Source organism: Alternaria ethzedia (genome assembly GCF_023757985.1).
Source record: "Alternaria ethzedia strain BMP 0044 chromosome Unknown scaffold_36, whole genome shotgun sequence".
Lineage (NCBI taxonomy): Eukaryota > Fungi > Ascomycota > Dothideomycetes > Pleosporales > Pleosporaceae > Alternaria > Alternaria ethzedia.
In genome coordinates, this window is record NW_026056229.1 from 78,352 (window position 1) to 93,231 (window position 14,880).

At 53.6% G+C, this 14,880-nt stretch overlaps 3 protein-coding genes across 3 annotated transcripts; 2 read left to right on the forward strand and 1 right to left on the reverse strand.

The window, feature by feature from the left end:
* Positions 1–234: 234 nt before the first annotated feature.
* Positions 235–1,911, forward strand: J4E87_009530 (uncharacterized protein; the record flags this gene model as incomplete). Its single annotated transcript, XM_049381106.1, has 2 exons — positions 235–243; positions 280–1,911. 2 exons carry the CDS (start codon positions 235–237, stop codon positions 1,909–1,911), a joined length of 1,641 nt encoding a protein of 546 aa, XP_049229132.1.
* A 2,478-nt stretch (positions 1,912–4,389) lies between these two features.
* On the forward strand, positions 4,390–5,534 carry J4E87_009531 (uncharacterized protein; the record flags this gene model as incomplete). Its single annotated transcript, XM_049381107.1, has 2 exons — positions 4,390–5,022; positions 5,082–5,534. The coding sequence occupies 2 exons, from the start codon at positions 4,390–4,392 to the stop codon at positions 5,532–5,534; spliced, it is 1,086 nt and encodes a 361-aa protein (XP_049229133.1).
* A 3,338-nt stretch (positions 5,535–8,872) lies between these two features.
* NPS6 (NRPS) lies at positions 8,873–14,838 on the reverse strand (the record flags this gene model as incomplete). The annotated part of the gene is made up of 2 exons (XM_049381108.1): positions 8,873–14,296; positions 14,344–14,838. 2 exons carry the CDS (start codon positions 14,836–14,838, stop codon positions 8,873–8,875), a joined length of 5,919 nt encoding a protein of 1,972 aa, XP_049229134.1.
* Positions 14,839–14,880: the final 42 nt, after the last annotated feature.

The window sequence follows — 14,880 nt, forward strand, 5'->3', positions numbered from 1 at the left end:
GTATGCAATGATTACAACTCATGCCTTCCATCACCACTGGCAAACACGCGCGCGTGCTTCTGCACAAGATTCTGAGTAATTGAGGAGATGTAGACCTCACCCTCTTTTTCAACAGAACTACTGAATAGTAACGAAAGGTTTTACCTGGCATGTCCGCGCTGAGCGGTTGGGTGTAAACCTTGTGCGATGTGCCTGTCTGCAGGCTAGTACGGGAAGGGACTCAAGCAGCGAGAGATGCCTGCCGTGCGATAATGCACGACAAAACATGCTTACGCCCAGCAATGCAATGGGCAAGACATATATGATGCGTCGCGAGACGAGATCCGCATCGTACAGTATTCCTCCTCCTTCAGTGTATTCCGTCGTAGAATGGCGGGTAGCGTTGACGATGGCGGGGCCAGCCCCACGCTGAGCAATTACAACAGCCTCATCGCGATTGGCGTACCAACCGCACTACTACTTACATACCTAACCCGCGTCGCACTGCAATGGTACCGTCTATCGCACATCCCCGGACCCTTTTGGGCATCAATCTCTACCTACTGGATCATATCGAAATCGCTCAGAGGACAATTGCCTTTCGCGACGAAAGAACTAACCGACAAATATGGCCCGCTGGTACGCGTCAGTCCAACCGATCTGGTCACCAGCGATCCAGATATCGTGCGCAGAACAACGGCAGTGCGGTCTGAATACACACGGGGGCCATGGTACGATGCGATGAAGCTGGAGCCTGGACGCGACAATCTCTTTTCGATGCGCGACGAGGCGGCGCATTTGAAGTTGAGGAATAAGATGGCTCCTGGCTACTCTGGGAAGGAGAATGAGTCTATGGAAGGCACTGTTGATGAACAGGTAGCCGCTTTCATCGATTTAATCGAGACGAAGTATATCTCGACCGCGACTGAATACCGGCCTATGGATTTAGCGCTCAAAACGCAGTACTTCACCCTAGACGTCATCAGCGCACTGGCATTCGGGAAGCCGATGGGGTATCTGAAGCAAGACGTTGATCTACACGATTACATCAAGATCACGACGACATACGTCCCCGTCATGATGGCGCTTTCGTACGTACCTTGGCTGGCGAATCTGTTACACTCGCGCCTGTTGAGAGGTGTGCTTCCCAAAGAGAGCGACAAGCTCGGCTTCGGGGCCTTCATCAACGTGGCAAGGAAAGCGGTTGCGGAAAGATTTGCATCCGAGGAGTCCAAGCCAAAGTCCGACATGCTCGGATCTTTTATTCGTCATGGTCTCACGCCGGAAGAAGCATCGAGCGAGGCGCTCCTGCAGATTATCGCTGGTAGCGATACTTCGGCGTCTACAATTCGCGCTGTGATGCTGCATACGCTGGCCAATGCGTCTTCTTATAGAAGACTGCAAGCGGAGATCGACGACGGTATCGCTGCTGGGACGATTTCTTCGCCTATTACGGATGCTGAGGCGCGACAGCTACCGTACCTTCAGGCTACTATCAAAGAGGGCCTGCGCATTCTGCCTCCAGCCAGTGGGTCGAACTTCAAAGCCGTTCCTGCAGGCGGTGATATCCTTGCCGGCAAATTCATTCCTGCAGGCACGCAAATTGGGTCTTCCTATCTCAGCATCCAGCACTCTACAGATATCTTCGGTCCAGATGCTGAGCTCTTCAGGCCAGAACGCTGGCTGGATGCTTCGGAAGATCCTGCACGTCTTGCGCACATGGCCAGTACCGTGGACCTAGTCTTTCACTACGGAAAATACAAGTGCTTGGGCCAGAACGTCGCGTTGATGGAATTCAACAAAGTTTTTGTCGAGCTACTGAGGCGCTTCGATTTCTCGATCGTACATCCGCACGAAGCGGCGAAGATATACAATGCCGGGATGTGGATTATGGAGGACTTTTCGGTCAGGGTCACACGGCGTGCAGTCTGATTAAGACATGACCAGGGCTGAGTGAGATGCGCTTCCCATTGCCGTAGTGCTGATGCACTTGTTAGGTCTTACGGCGGGTTGCGGCAGATGTCGACATAGCGGAAGGGAGGGACCCGACATGTCACCGAAAGTATCGGAAGCAAGGTTCATGTCATCAATCTCGGCCTCCGGGTAAACCATGTCTTGTATTGACGCACTTCAAAACCAACGTCCGAACAAATTGAACAATGTATAGGCTGTCGTGTAACTTGACATTTTAGGTGAATGCGACGAGTCTTACGACTGTAAGACGTAATGAAATCGACCACTACAGGCTCAATGCGCACCTCATAGAAGATGACGACTCCATATCGAGACAATGCATCGCATACCGAAACTGCGGAGTTCAGCGTGGCAGGAACAGGTCCATGTTGAAAAATATCGAGAAGCATGCGCCGCAGTATATGCTCGGCTTCCCAAACCCAGCATCACTGCGCCAACCAAAACTGCTGATCGCAGCGTGGCAACGGAAAAAAAGAAGCCCTGTACGAAGAAGCATATACAGTTCTCGGCTTCTCAGACCTAGATCGCGGAGACCGCTGATCACCGCGCAGCGACAGAATCCTTCTCCCACAGGCGTCAGAGAGTACTCGGTTTCCAAAACACCATCTGGGTCGACTACGAATGCTTGCGAGGCGTAGCGCGGGTTACATTGCTGATGAGAGCACAAAAGCATCATATGCTCGATTTGCCACGTGCACGCATCGCGAGCGGTACCAGTACCGGTGTTCTCCAACCCAGCCGTGTGACTTTCCTCGTTGGGGGACGCTGCCGCTGGTAGAGACGCTGGTAGGCTCTAGCTAGTGGGTTATGTGTAACCGAACAACAGTCCCATGAGGCTGAGACACGCCCTATAGTAGCGCGAACATGCGTTCTACACACAGATTGAACGTTTTTCTTCTTCGCTCATGTGGCACATGCCCGTTGCGGCATTGCTTGGGGTTTGCACTGGTGAGTTGTATGGCGGTGAAGAAGCATAGCGGCACTCCGGGCTCGCCGTTTCGATTGCTAAAAAGAATCTTACACGGGATGGGTTTTTTTCGCACGCCTCGCAGGTACTAAGCTCAGCCTTCTTCAGCCCTCGAGCAGTAGTGTTATTGTTTTTCTCGTGTCGGCGCTGGCTAGCGCTGAGTAGCTGGCGGGGTAGACCGTATTCCTCCTTCGCCCTCACGCACTTTCCAACATCATCACCATGCTGCCTTCGTACTGTGGAATTGGACCTCGTACGACGAGGCATGGAGGCGTGCGCGATGCGAAGTGGAGCTCGCCACTCGAAATAGACGGCCGATAAGCCTGTGCGCGAGGAGATTGCGATGGGGAGTTTGCGTGATAAGGCGATAGTGGATTGTTCGGGATGCTTTGTGCGAGGTTATTCCCGCTTGTGTGTGGAGCGCCTCTATGTGAGGCGCTGGGGGTTGGGTGTTTAGCGACAGGAAGTGCATGCTGGCCGCAGATCCCCCTTTCAAATCACAGCCACTTTGTTTGCAACGGCAACGGCTGCTATCTTCCCGTCACACAATGGATTGTGGCATTCTAATCTCAGCTGAACGGGCGAAGGGCGATACTAGCAAATCCTTCTGGCAAGATGACGCTGCCGTATTCAATTGACAACTCACCCGCGCGCGATGTGACAGTCTGCATGACAGTAGGTATGGCACGCTGGCGGACGCCATGTTGACCGGAGCATTACTAGACATTGCTAGATACCGAGGGCGTTCCTGAGAGCTATATTTGGCTGCACGGCATCTGGAAGCGAAGAGAAAAACACGATGCGCCATCCAATCATGGCGGCCCTGCATTCCGGCAGCCGGCAGGTCCGCCGCGTGAACGCAGCGTGGGCAGCCCAGGAAAAGCGACAAGCTCCACAGTAGTTCGTTCACGTCAGCGCGCGCTGACAATTTCCGCGCAACTCGGGGTCGGCTCAGGCCCAGGAGCCCACGGCAAGCAGCATTATCCTCGTGTGTAGACTGTCAAGCCCGAGGTTGGCCTGACCTGGGCGCCCGGCCAGCGTTTGATGAGCCACGGCCCAAAAGCAGTATAGCCTCCCACTTATCATTTGTTCCCTCTGCTGTAGCTCGCGCACGCTTACTTACTTTCCAATACTACGTTGCAGGCCTAGGCCGAATTCACGCCCACGGTACATGCGTGCTTCGTATTTCCATGACCGATCATCAGGTGTCGCTGGTGAGACGGCTCGTCAAGCGCACTGCGAATGATCTGCAGTACGAGGCGCGCGCGCTGTGGATAGTCGGGCGGTAAGGCGGAAGATGCAGGTCCCAGGTATAAGGATGACTGGCCGTCCTGCATGTCGGGATCTTTTTGTACAGCTCGCTCAACAATCACACCAAGCAACCGCATTCGCTTTTAGGTTGTTGTCCTTCGCTTTCCTGCTACTGTCAATCGGGATCTTAGTACCTTTTTAATACTTATACCTTAATCATGCGTACCTCAATCTTGTCCGCCACCTTGGCTGTTGTAGCCAGCGTTTCTGCGCTTCCATCTCCTCAGGAACTTCCCCTGACCAAGCTCATCAAGGCCCTCCCGCTCAACATCTTCGCCGAGACACCAAAGTTCGTTCAGCCCGTTCCTCTCGCGGATGCCAAGCGGATATTCGAGGAGCACAATGCCACACAACCAGAGGAGCCTGCTGCGCAAAACCAAAACTTCCGCGTCTCTACTCTCGCTGCCGCTGCAACATGCGCCAACCCCCGCGTCCGCGTTGAGTGGGACTCCTACCCCGACAGCAGCAAGCAACAATTCGTGGATGCCATCAAGTGCTTGATGGGCCGCGCTCCCTCAGGCCAGTTCCCCGCAGCCAAGAGCCGGTATGAGGACCTCGTCGCCCTCCACCAGACCCTGACACCCAACGTGCACGGAAACTCCAAATTCTTGCTCTGGCACCGATACTACACCTGGGTCTTCGAGGACATTCTACGCTCAGAATGTGGCTTCAGCCAAACCATGCCCTGGTTCGACGAGACCAAGTACGCCGGTCGCTTTTCGGCATCATCCATCTTCTCAGCCAAGTGGTTCGGAGGCATTGCCCTCGGCGGAAACTGTGTAACCAATGGCGTAAGTACAACCCCATTGTCCGACACGCCTCCTATAACCCAGCAACTAACACTCTACAGGCATTCGCCAACCTTGCCATTAACATTGGCCCCGGTTCAGGCAACACGCCCCATTGCCTTGCCCGCAACGGCGATGCCGCCAAGACCCAATACTGCAACTCCGACTACGTGAACCAATGCAACGCCTACGGCGACTTCGCCGGTATGGCTCAATGCGCAGAGGGAGGCCCCCACGCCTGGGGCCACAACGGCATCGGCGCTGTCATGCAAGACACGTACGGTTCGCCCGCCGACCCCATCTTCTGGCTCCACCACGCTTTCGTCGACCGCAACTTCCGCATCTGGCAGAACGCCAACGGTGCTCGTGTCAACACCATCAACGGCAACGACGCATCTGGCCGGGCCCTTACCCTCGACACCAACATCAACGTCTACGGTATCCGTCCTGATGTCAAGGTCAGGGATGTCCTCGACACCACTGGAACGACACTGTGCTACAAGTACAACTACTAGAACTTGTTTGGCTTTTGTGTATAGCGTTGCTTGGGTGGCAGTGCCCGTTTACGCCTTTTCGTGTTCTTAGCGCTTCTGTAAATATTTTTATTAGAATGACATGTGTATCCATGAGAACGTCCCTTCGATTGTGAGACTATGTGCGACTGGTACGATTGGGTCGCATGCCCCCTTCATGTAATGAGAGTGGCTGAAACAGGCGATATTGTAACAGTGCTGGTGGCATGTAAGACACCGACCCCATATCCTCATCTTTGCAGGTTCCGACTGTATCTCACGTGGAGATTATCGCCAAAAGCTAGTTGTCTTGTAGTGCCTCTTACTGCAAAACACCCTAAGAATATACGCGATGTTTTATGCGCGACCCTGACGAACAATGGCGTGTTGATCTTCAGGAGAAGCCTTTTATCAAAGCTCATGAGGATAAGCTTTTCCGTGCTTGATGAATCGCTACTATGATGCAATTGAGATTGGGGGGAGTTCGCAATTGTCGATCGCAAAGTGAGCGTTGTGAGCCGTCAGCGGGCACTGCCCTCCACTGACGAGATAATTCTCAACGTCAGTGGCGAGCTCATCGTCCCTCTTGTCCAGTCGCCATCCAAGCACATCTCCGTTTTCACCAAGCGTTCCCGATACAGTCGCACGCTTCAGCGACAAGCACTCTGCTATCTCTTGCAGTACCCGCGGCCATGCGCAATGCTGAATAGACCTCAATGGCACCTTGTGCTTTTCTTCTGATGCGTCGTTTGGGCCTGTCTTCCAGGAAACGTCGCGTAGCCTGAGATCCTTCAACGTGGAGCTGTGTCTGCTGAGAAGTGACACCAATGTCTCCGGCGTGGCAGAAAGACCAGACAACGATAATTTCCGTAATTTGGGCCATGTAGTTTCAGCAGCGAAAACGTGGCGGATGCTCGCAAGTGGTGCGGTGGTCTCCACTCGCCCGTTTTCCAGGCCAACTTTGAGACTTTCGAGCTCTGGTAGGCACGCAATGAACATCTCCAGGTTTTCCATTAGTAGTTCCAACGTCCATTTAGTACTTTGGAAGCGCCAATCACCAGAGAATCCAAATATCGTGATGTCCAGACTTGTTAAACAATGCAGTTCGCCCGGCTCCCATGAGGTGAAAGCCTCAAGTTGTACTCTGTCTAACTTGAGTTTTCTCAGCGAAGGTTTGCAATATTGCTGTATAGTCCGGAAAGCCTCCACCCCTGGTAGAGCATAGAAAAAGTTGATACCTTCTCCTCTACGCAACACGGGAGGTACGGGTAAAGCGCGGGGTAGCGCATGTGCCACTTTTCTCACACCTCGGTGGGCCTGCGAAAGCTGGCCGTTGACCATGTGTATCGAACGTAAGTTCTGAAAGTTTCCAAGCGCCTCAAACTGGCTCATCTTTTGTCTTGCGATTCTCTCGTCCTTTACTTTGTCACCATAAGCCTCCCACTCTCGTCGGTCCTCCGCAAGCTGAGCATATAACGGCTTATCTAGCTCTTGTGAGTCGCTCCGGCGATGTCGGGGCAGGTGACGACCTGCTGTGAAGTCCCAGTACATTTTCCATTCGTGCATGCCCTCGACGCGATAAATATGCCATAAGTTGTCGTCCCAGAAGATGGTCTTGACACATCTTCGAAGTCGTTCATTTGAACTGAGCTTCTGCAGGCGATCGACACTCGCAGTACTGTAGTGGAAAACAATCGTGCCGAACAGTTCTTCGGTACCTATCACGCACAACTGTTTGCTTGCGAGCCGATAGTGTGGTAAATCCTCACGATGGACGTATGCTGCAATAAGGCGATGTATCTCCGCGGGGAGATGTGGTATTTCCGCGTCCATCGTGATGGTTGCGCGCACTAGAGCAATGCGATAGCGTTCTGTGACATGTGGAGGGTTGATGTGTAATCAAGGTCGCAAGGCAGACGCGGGGCATGATGAAATGCTGGGCAATCACCTGGGCACGCTAGCCACGAAAGCACGTGCCATGACCAGGACGCGTTCCTTCCCGACATCGATATGCTATCTGGGCATACCTAGGTAGAAACAGACAAGATGTAGGATGAGGACGGCATACAGTTTTCCATAAAATCACAAGAGATATGGGATACCGGATTGATCTAGAAGAGAGTGCAGGTCCTGTCTTTGTCCACCGCCAACCGAGCTAACCCATTTGGGCAAGGACAGAGCCCCTTGCTTTCTCTTCCCAACCACCGCCCTTTCGCGGACTCAACCACCACAACGCGCCATGCCATCATCTATCAGACACACAATCCTTCCTGACACCAATCTTGGCATCGATGCGAAAATTTGTAGCCATCCTCGGTACAATAAAACGCCGAATTCCAAGCTCCTGGCCCAGCGTCGCAAAGGTCAGTTGGGAACGGCTGGCGCATGCATCCGTGGCAGCTCAGAGCGTCATGGGCGTATTCCCCTTGGCAGTAACTGTGAAGGAGTGTTTGGTAGTCTTGGCCTTGAGGAGGTTAGCCTTGCGATCCACCTAGTATTTTAAGGAACGAAGAGGAGATTACAAAGAGGCGGATTGGGCGAGGTATCGAGAGAAATGACGTACCTTTTCCCCAAACGACTTCGTCGAAACAATATGTGCGACCGGGTTCGCCGTCGCATTCGACTTGGCCTTGAGCGGGGATAGGACCGGTAAGAGCTCCTTGTCTTTTATTCAGCCCTAGTGGAGGGGCTGCTGCCGCGAAGACTGCAAGAGAGACGATTGCCAGAAGAAGATTCATGGTAGCGGATTGTATATTGATCGATGGACGATAACAGCCTATATCAACGAAGAGAAGATGGCAGATGTTGAGACGCAATCTTTGGACGGTATGTCTCTGGCATAAGTATGATGCCTCTGGGCGTAACGCGACACGGTTAGATGATAACCAAAGGCAAAACGGCCATCCGGTAGCTATCACAGTACCTCATTCCCGCCTACGCTGACTCGAAAGCCAATTTTGTAGCACGAAGACGCTGTTCGAAATGAACTTCGTCACACTTGGACTCAATGACAAGCACGTGCGTAACGCTACGCGGACGATTACCATTGCATCACTAGGAACTCATATCCCCATGGTGCCTAGTCAAGGAACGCTGAGCCACGACATACATCTAAATTGACCCTGGGGAAAAGAAATCGCAGCGTGATTGTACTCGGCGGATGATGCCCAACAATATTACGAAACTGATGAGGCGTGGTACGCAAACCAAGGGAAGAACGAGCGATATCGAGCCAAGTCACGTACACAATCACGACCCAGCAAGAGAAATTAGAGTTCCAAGGAAGTAAATGGGAAAAGGTTACAATCACACTAACGCCTACCCAAACACCACAATGCGATCTACATCACGCCTTCAAAATCCTCCAAGCTCTGCTTGCCCTCCTCAGCAACTGCTTCCCCATCATCGAAGATCTTCTCTCCCGCTCTACCCTTCATCAAGCACTCCAGCGCTTCACCGACCTCCTTCAACACTCCCCTAGCAACGTCCTTCCACTCCTCAAAAGTAACAATCTCAATACCCAACTTCTTTCCTCCGTCCTTGACAAAGGCCTGGCACTTCCACTCCCTCAGCGGCTCACCATGCGGATACAGCGTCTCGAACTTCGCTTCAACACCATTGCCGAACGGCAGTTCTTCAACCCAAGCAGGTGCCTGGTGAACCACTGTGTCGAACCAGTTGACCTTCTTCGCATCCCAATCCGTGCAGTTCTCCACGATCTCCGTGAAGCCCATGGACTCGTAGGCTGCGGAGGTAATGTGCTGGTGCTGCACGAAGTTCAACAGGTCGAGGTATGTCCAGCTAGACTTGAACGGTACGCGGAAGGGAATGTACTGCCATGTCGGTCCAAATATTCGATCAGCGTTCGCCGCGCCAATGTTCCTGCCCGAGACAACCTCACCAAAGACTACGTCTTTGAGACCAAGACGCTGTGACAGAACGAGCGCCCATGCAGCAGTTGGCAGCGACCCGATGGTGATGTTTGCCGGGCGGGCAGAGATATCAAACTCCATGTATACATCCGCAGGGCCACGGTGTGTGAGCGGAATGTCGGGCTTCATGACAGACATCTGGGAGCCGGAGAGGAGGTTCCGCCAGTAAGGGATGGCTTTTGGCATGTTATCTAGAACCACGTGGTTTACGTGCTTGCTGAATGGTATCGTCTCTGGTACGTCGGTGCCTGCGTATAGCGCGGAGAGCTGCTCGTACAGGATGGGAAGACAGATCTCGTCGTATTGGGCGTGGGAGATACGGAAGACGAGGGTTGAGGCGCCGGTCTTTGCGCTTGTGAAGAGAGTGAAGGATACAAATGACGACCCGTGCGGCTTGGGTTCTTGGATGTCTTGTTTCGTGAATGCTTGGACGACTGTGTTGATGTCTTCGTTGTCTGGCACTGCGATCTCGGTGTAGGGAACCCGCAGAGATGACAGCACCACGCCAAGTACCTTGCTCTCGTCTTTGACGAAAACGGTGCGCAGGACTTCGTTGCGTGCCACGAGCTCTTGGCAGGCTTGCTCGAGCTTCTGACGATCGACTGGTGTAACGAACTTGATGAGTTCGTAACGAAGTGAGTAGCGTGGCAGGTCGACGGTACCCTCGACAGCGAGTTGCTGGAGCGGTCTTGCAGGGTATATATCCGCAATTTGCCATGTCTGGTCTTGCAGGTATGCACCGATGCGATCAGCACTGTATAGCGACGCTTCCTTACCGAGCGCGGCGAAAGGTGCATCGATGTTCACGTTAGTCTGCGATGCATTGGCTTCCTCCGCGGACGAAGCAAGCTCGGAAAGAGATTGGCTTTGGAAGACTTGCGCGACGGTGATGTTGAGACCCTGGGCGCGTGCGTCGGATACGAGACGCATGGCACCGATGGAGTCGCCTCCAAGCTCGAAGAAGCTGTCGCTGCCGTTGATATCGCTCTTGGGCATACCAAGAATGCGGCTGAGGACATCCAACAGCTTATCTTCTTTCTCGTTGCCGGTCGAAGCCGCCAACTCGGATAAAGACTGGCTCTGGAAGACTTGAGCCACCGTCAGGTTCAAGCCTTGTGCGCGCGCATCGGACACGAGACGCATCGCACCGATGGAGTCACCACCCAGTTCAAAGAAGCTGTCGCTGGGCTTGATCTCCGTCTCTGGCATACCGAGGATGCGACTGAGAATACTGCACAGCTTCTGCTCGTTTGGCGACGACGCCTTTGACTTGGCATCTTGAGTCGGGCTGTCGATTGGCGAGGTGCCTACACCACTGTCGCTTATGACATCTCGCGGCATCATCGCCTCTGCATCTCGAGCTTCGGCAGGATCGAGAACAGCCACATCGCCCAGCTTACTCTCGGGATTACCCAAGAACGCCGTGATGATGCGATTGAACACGACAAGTACCCTCTCCATAGCTTCCTTGCTGATGCACTTTGAATCGAAGCTGGCCATGACCAAGAAGCCGTTCTCGTCCAATGTGCACACGAGCATGAGTGCGTATGTGTTGAACTTGAGTGCTTCACGTGCAGCTTCCGCATCATCGGCGGGAAGGAAGGTGTTGGCAGGGGCAGTCTCCATATCGACAGGAGCACCGTCATCGTCCTCTCTGGGATGCAAAACAAGACCTGTGCGCAGATCGCATGCTACACGCGCGTCCTTGCTTAGTCGGCGGATGTTCTGCAAGCCCAAGTGCTCATGCGGGATCTGCTGCACCGTCTGCGCGTGAACAGCTTGTAGATATTCAGCAATTGGTCGGTCGAGATTCAATCGGACGCGAATGGGAACGGTTGTGATCATGGGTCCTTCGATCTCCACAATCGCGTGTACGGGCGCGGAACGACCTGTCAACGTCTCACCGAACACGACATCGGGATGGCCCATGTACAATGATGAGGTCAATGCCCAAGCTCCGCGGATGATAGTTGCCAGAGTGAGCTTGTTGTGCGCTGATGTTGGAACGGTAACGTAGTGTTCGAGCAATGAGTCGGCTTGGGTGACATATCCCTTCTGCGGTAGAGGAGGGAATTGATGCGGGTTGACGCCGTTCAATCGCTCTTTCCAGTAGTCTCGGGCTACAGCTGGGTCAAGGCTGGTGAGGTGCTTGATGAAATGCTTGAAAGACACAGGCCTCTCAGTTGTAAGGCCGTTGAAAGCGCGGTTGATACGGTCAAACACGAGAGGCATCGACCAGCCATCGTATACAGCGTGATGCATCGTGATGACAAAGTGGGTCTTGTCGCTACCAGCTTCTTGAGCCAGACCGTAGCGGAATAGTGCAGTGCCCAGATCCATAGCTTCTTCGCGGTCGCGTCGAAGATACTCTGCTGGATCATGACCATGCTCGCGCAGTAGTTTGCCGTCCTTCAGGACGACCTGGTAAAGACCACGGCCAGAGACGTTAACTATTCTTGTGCGCAAGATGGGTGAGCCCTGAACTGCGACATCGAAGGCTTTCTTCAAGCGCTGAGCGGTCGCTGATGGCAATGTCGCAACTCGCTGAGCGACATAGGCATCCTGGAACTTAGCCGAAAGGGCCATGAGACCTTCTTGAAGCGGCGTGCAAGGAAGAACGTCCTCGACTTCGTCAATCTCGACACCACAGAGCTTGGCAGTCTCGGCTTGAGCAGACTTTGCTTCCCAATCCTTTCCAATCAGCGAGAAAGCAGGTACGTCGTTCGTTGCTTCTTCCGACAACGGTGTTGCCTTGGCAGCCATGGCCGACAGGGTGGGATTCAGCATGATGTCTGGAACGTGTAGCAACAACCCAGCTTCTCTCGCAAGAGGAACCAGCCTCATCGCTCGGAGCGAGTCTCCGCCCATACTGAAGAAGTTGTCGTTGGCACTGAAGTCTGCTTCTCCTCCCAGAAGCTTCGCCCATAATGACCGAAGCTTGAGCTCCGTCTCGGTGGTAGGCTCTTGCTTCTCAGAGATGACGGAGTTGAAGCGCCTGAGATCTTGGCGTGTGACGGAGGTACCGATCTCGCGAAGTCGCTTCCGGTCTGTCTTGCATGACACTAGTAGTGGCATCTTCCAGAGCGGGATGTAGGCGCTTGGCACCATGTAGCCGGGAAGATCGATGGCGAGTTGCTTGGTCATAGCTTTGAGAGCTGACTGGAACTTGGTGGTGAAGCTTCCGAACACGTTTCCGTCGAGATGTCGCATACCGTTCTTTTTCTGCTCGACGAGGAAAGCGACGAGCGTCTGTTCGCCGCCTCCACTGGGCTTGATGACTTCAACAGCGAGCTGAGTGTCTGCGGGGAGATGCTTCTGCATGTTGAACTCAATCTCAGCTAGCTCAATGCGTTGGCCTCGGAGCTTGACTTGCTGGTCTTGCCGTCCGACGAAAATGGGTTCACCGTTGCCATCAGGGTCGAAACGTACAAGATCACCGGTCTTGTAGATGCGCCCATGTCGGCCCGGGTAGCTCTTGCTACCTTTGAGTAGGAACTCTGGGTCTTCGATGAACACTTCCTTCGTTTTTGACGGGTTGTTGAGATACCCGTCGCCGACGATGGGGCCTTCGATGAGCAGTTCACCGACTGCACCTACGGGTACGAGCTTGTTGTGGTCTTCGGGCTCAGTAAGCCAGATGGCACATCCCTTGCGCTTTCCCATAGTAATGTATGGTTTGGCGGCTACGTTGTCGTTGATGGTGGCACCAACAGTGGCTTCCGATGGTCCATAGGCGTTGACGACCCTGGTTCTTTGACCCCACGACATCGCATCGCTAGTCGATACACCTTCGCCACCTAGCGCGATGGAATCCAAGTGGTCGAGAATGTCTACGTCCAGCGTTCGAGCGACCGAAGGAGTCATGCCAGCGAATGTCACGCGCATGTCGCGCATCGCGCCACTCATGTCGTTCATGCGACGCTCATCGGAAGGTGTGCAGAGCGTGGCACCGTGAGCGAGAGTGCAGAGCATTGAGTCAATACACACGTCGAAGGCATAACTCGCAAAGTCCAGCACGCGAGAATGCGATCGATAGCCCACAGCGTCAGCGCGCGGTATCGCACCAGACGTGTACTGACTGTGCGTAACGATGCATCCCTTCGGAAGACCCGTACTTCCACTGGTAAATTGGATGTACAACGGCTGGTCAGGTGATACTGGTGCGAGAGTGGTCTTCGGTTGCTGCGCAGCAGCTGGAGAGTACACCTTGTCGAACTTGGACGAGGAGATGGGGATGATAGTCGCCGATGGTGCGACACGCGCAGCTAGTGTAGACTGAGCTTTCGATGAGATGAAGAGCTTTGCACTGACTTGCTGCACTACTGCTCTTAGACGACCTTCTGGTTGTGCTGGATCAAGGAGCGCGAAGCATGCGCCGGCCTTCATGACAGCCAATACTGCAACCGAGGTCCATCGCGACTTCTCGAAAAGTACTGGGATGATCTGACGGGGTGAGTCGTCCAGCAGCTGCAGAGTCTGCGCCAAATCGGTAGAAAAATCTTCGACTTGACGATACGTTAAGGTGCCGTCCCAGGCCTCGATGGCGATCTTCTCCGGATTGAGCGCAGCCTGCTCGGAAACCTTCTCATGCATGCAGAACCTCAACTCTGGCTGTAAGGGGTAGTTCCAACTCCAGAGCTCATCGAGTTCTTCTTCAGTAACAGGCATGAAGGAAGAGAGGGTGTGATCAGGGTGGCTGAATAGGGTATCAAGAATCGAAGCAAAGAAATGAAGTTGCGAAACGGCTTGGTGGCGAGACATGGTCGTCGTCTGCCATCTTGAAGTGGCATGGAGAGAGCCCCCCTCCCTTCTGAATGATACTTCAAAAGTCCACTGGGTCATGTCAGTCGTGTCAGAGAAATGCTTGTGCTGGTTAATACCTCATGTAATGATCCATCGTTGAGGAAAAGAGTAGCATTGTGCGCATCATAGTCCCTTGATCGCACATTGCTGATCTGTGACTTCAAACTCCCGGCTGTTTGGTGGCTGGCGAAGTTGATGTCGGTTGTGTTGATGGTTTGCGAAGCCCGATCACGGCCATCGACCGCGCCCCAAGTGAATTGATGGAAGACATCCCTCTGGTATCGGTGTATGAGTACCGACCATGCAGCCAGAACGGTATCCACAACGGCATCTGAGGTGAGGTCGCTGGGTATTAATGCCCGAATCTCGTTGGCTTTCGAGCTGTGGCCGTTCGTATGCAGAACGTCATGGTCGCCATTCTGGGTTGCGGCCTGCTTGTGCGTCTTCGAGGCGCCATTGCTTTGCACCTTCTTCGCAACATGCTCCTCTGGAGCACCACTGAAGTTTGATACATGCTCGCCGTTGCGAAGATGCATCTTGTCGCCGCTCAAACTGCTATGTGGTCTCTTCATGGCGAGGTCGGTATATATTTTTGGAGAAGATGTGGAGCTGAG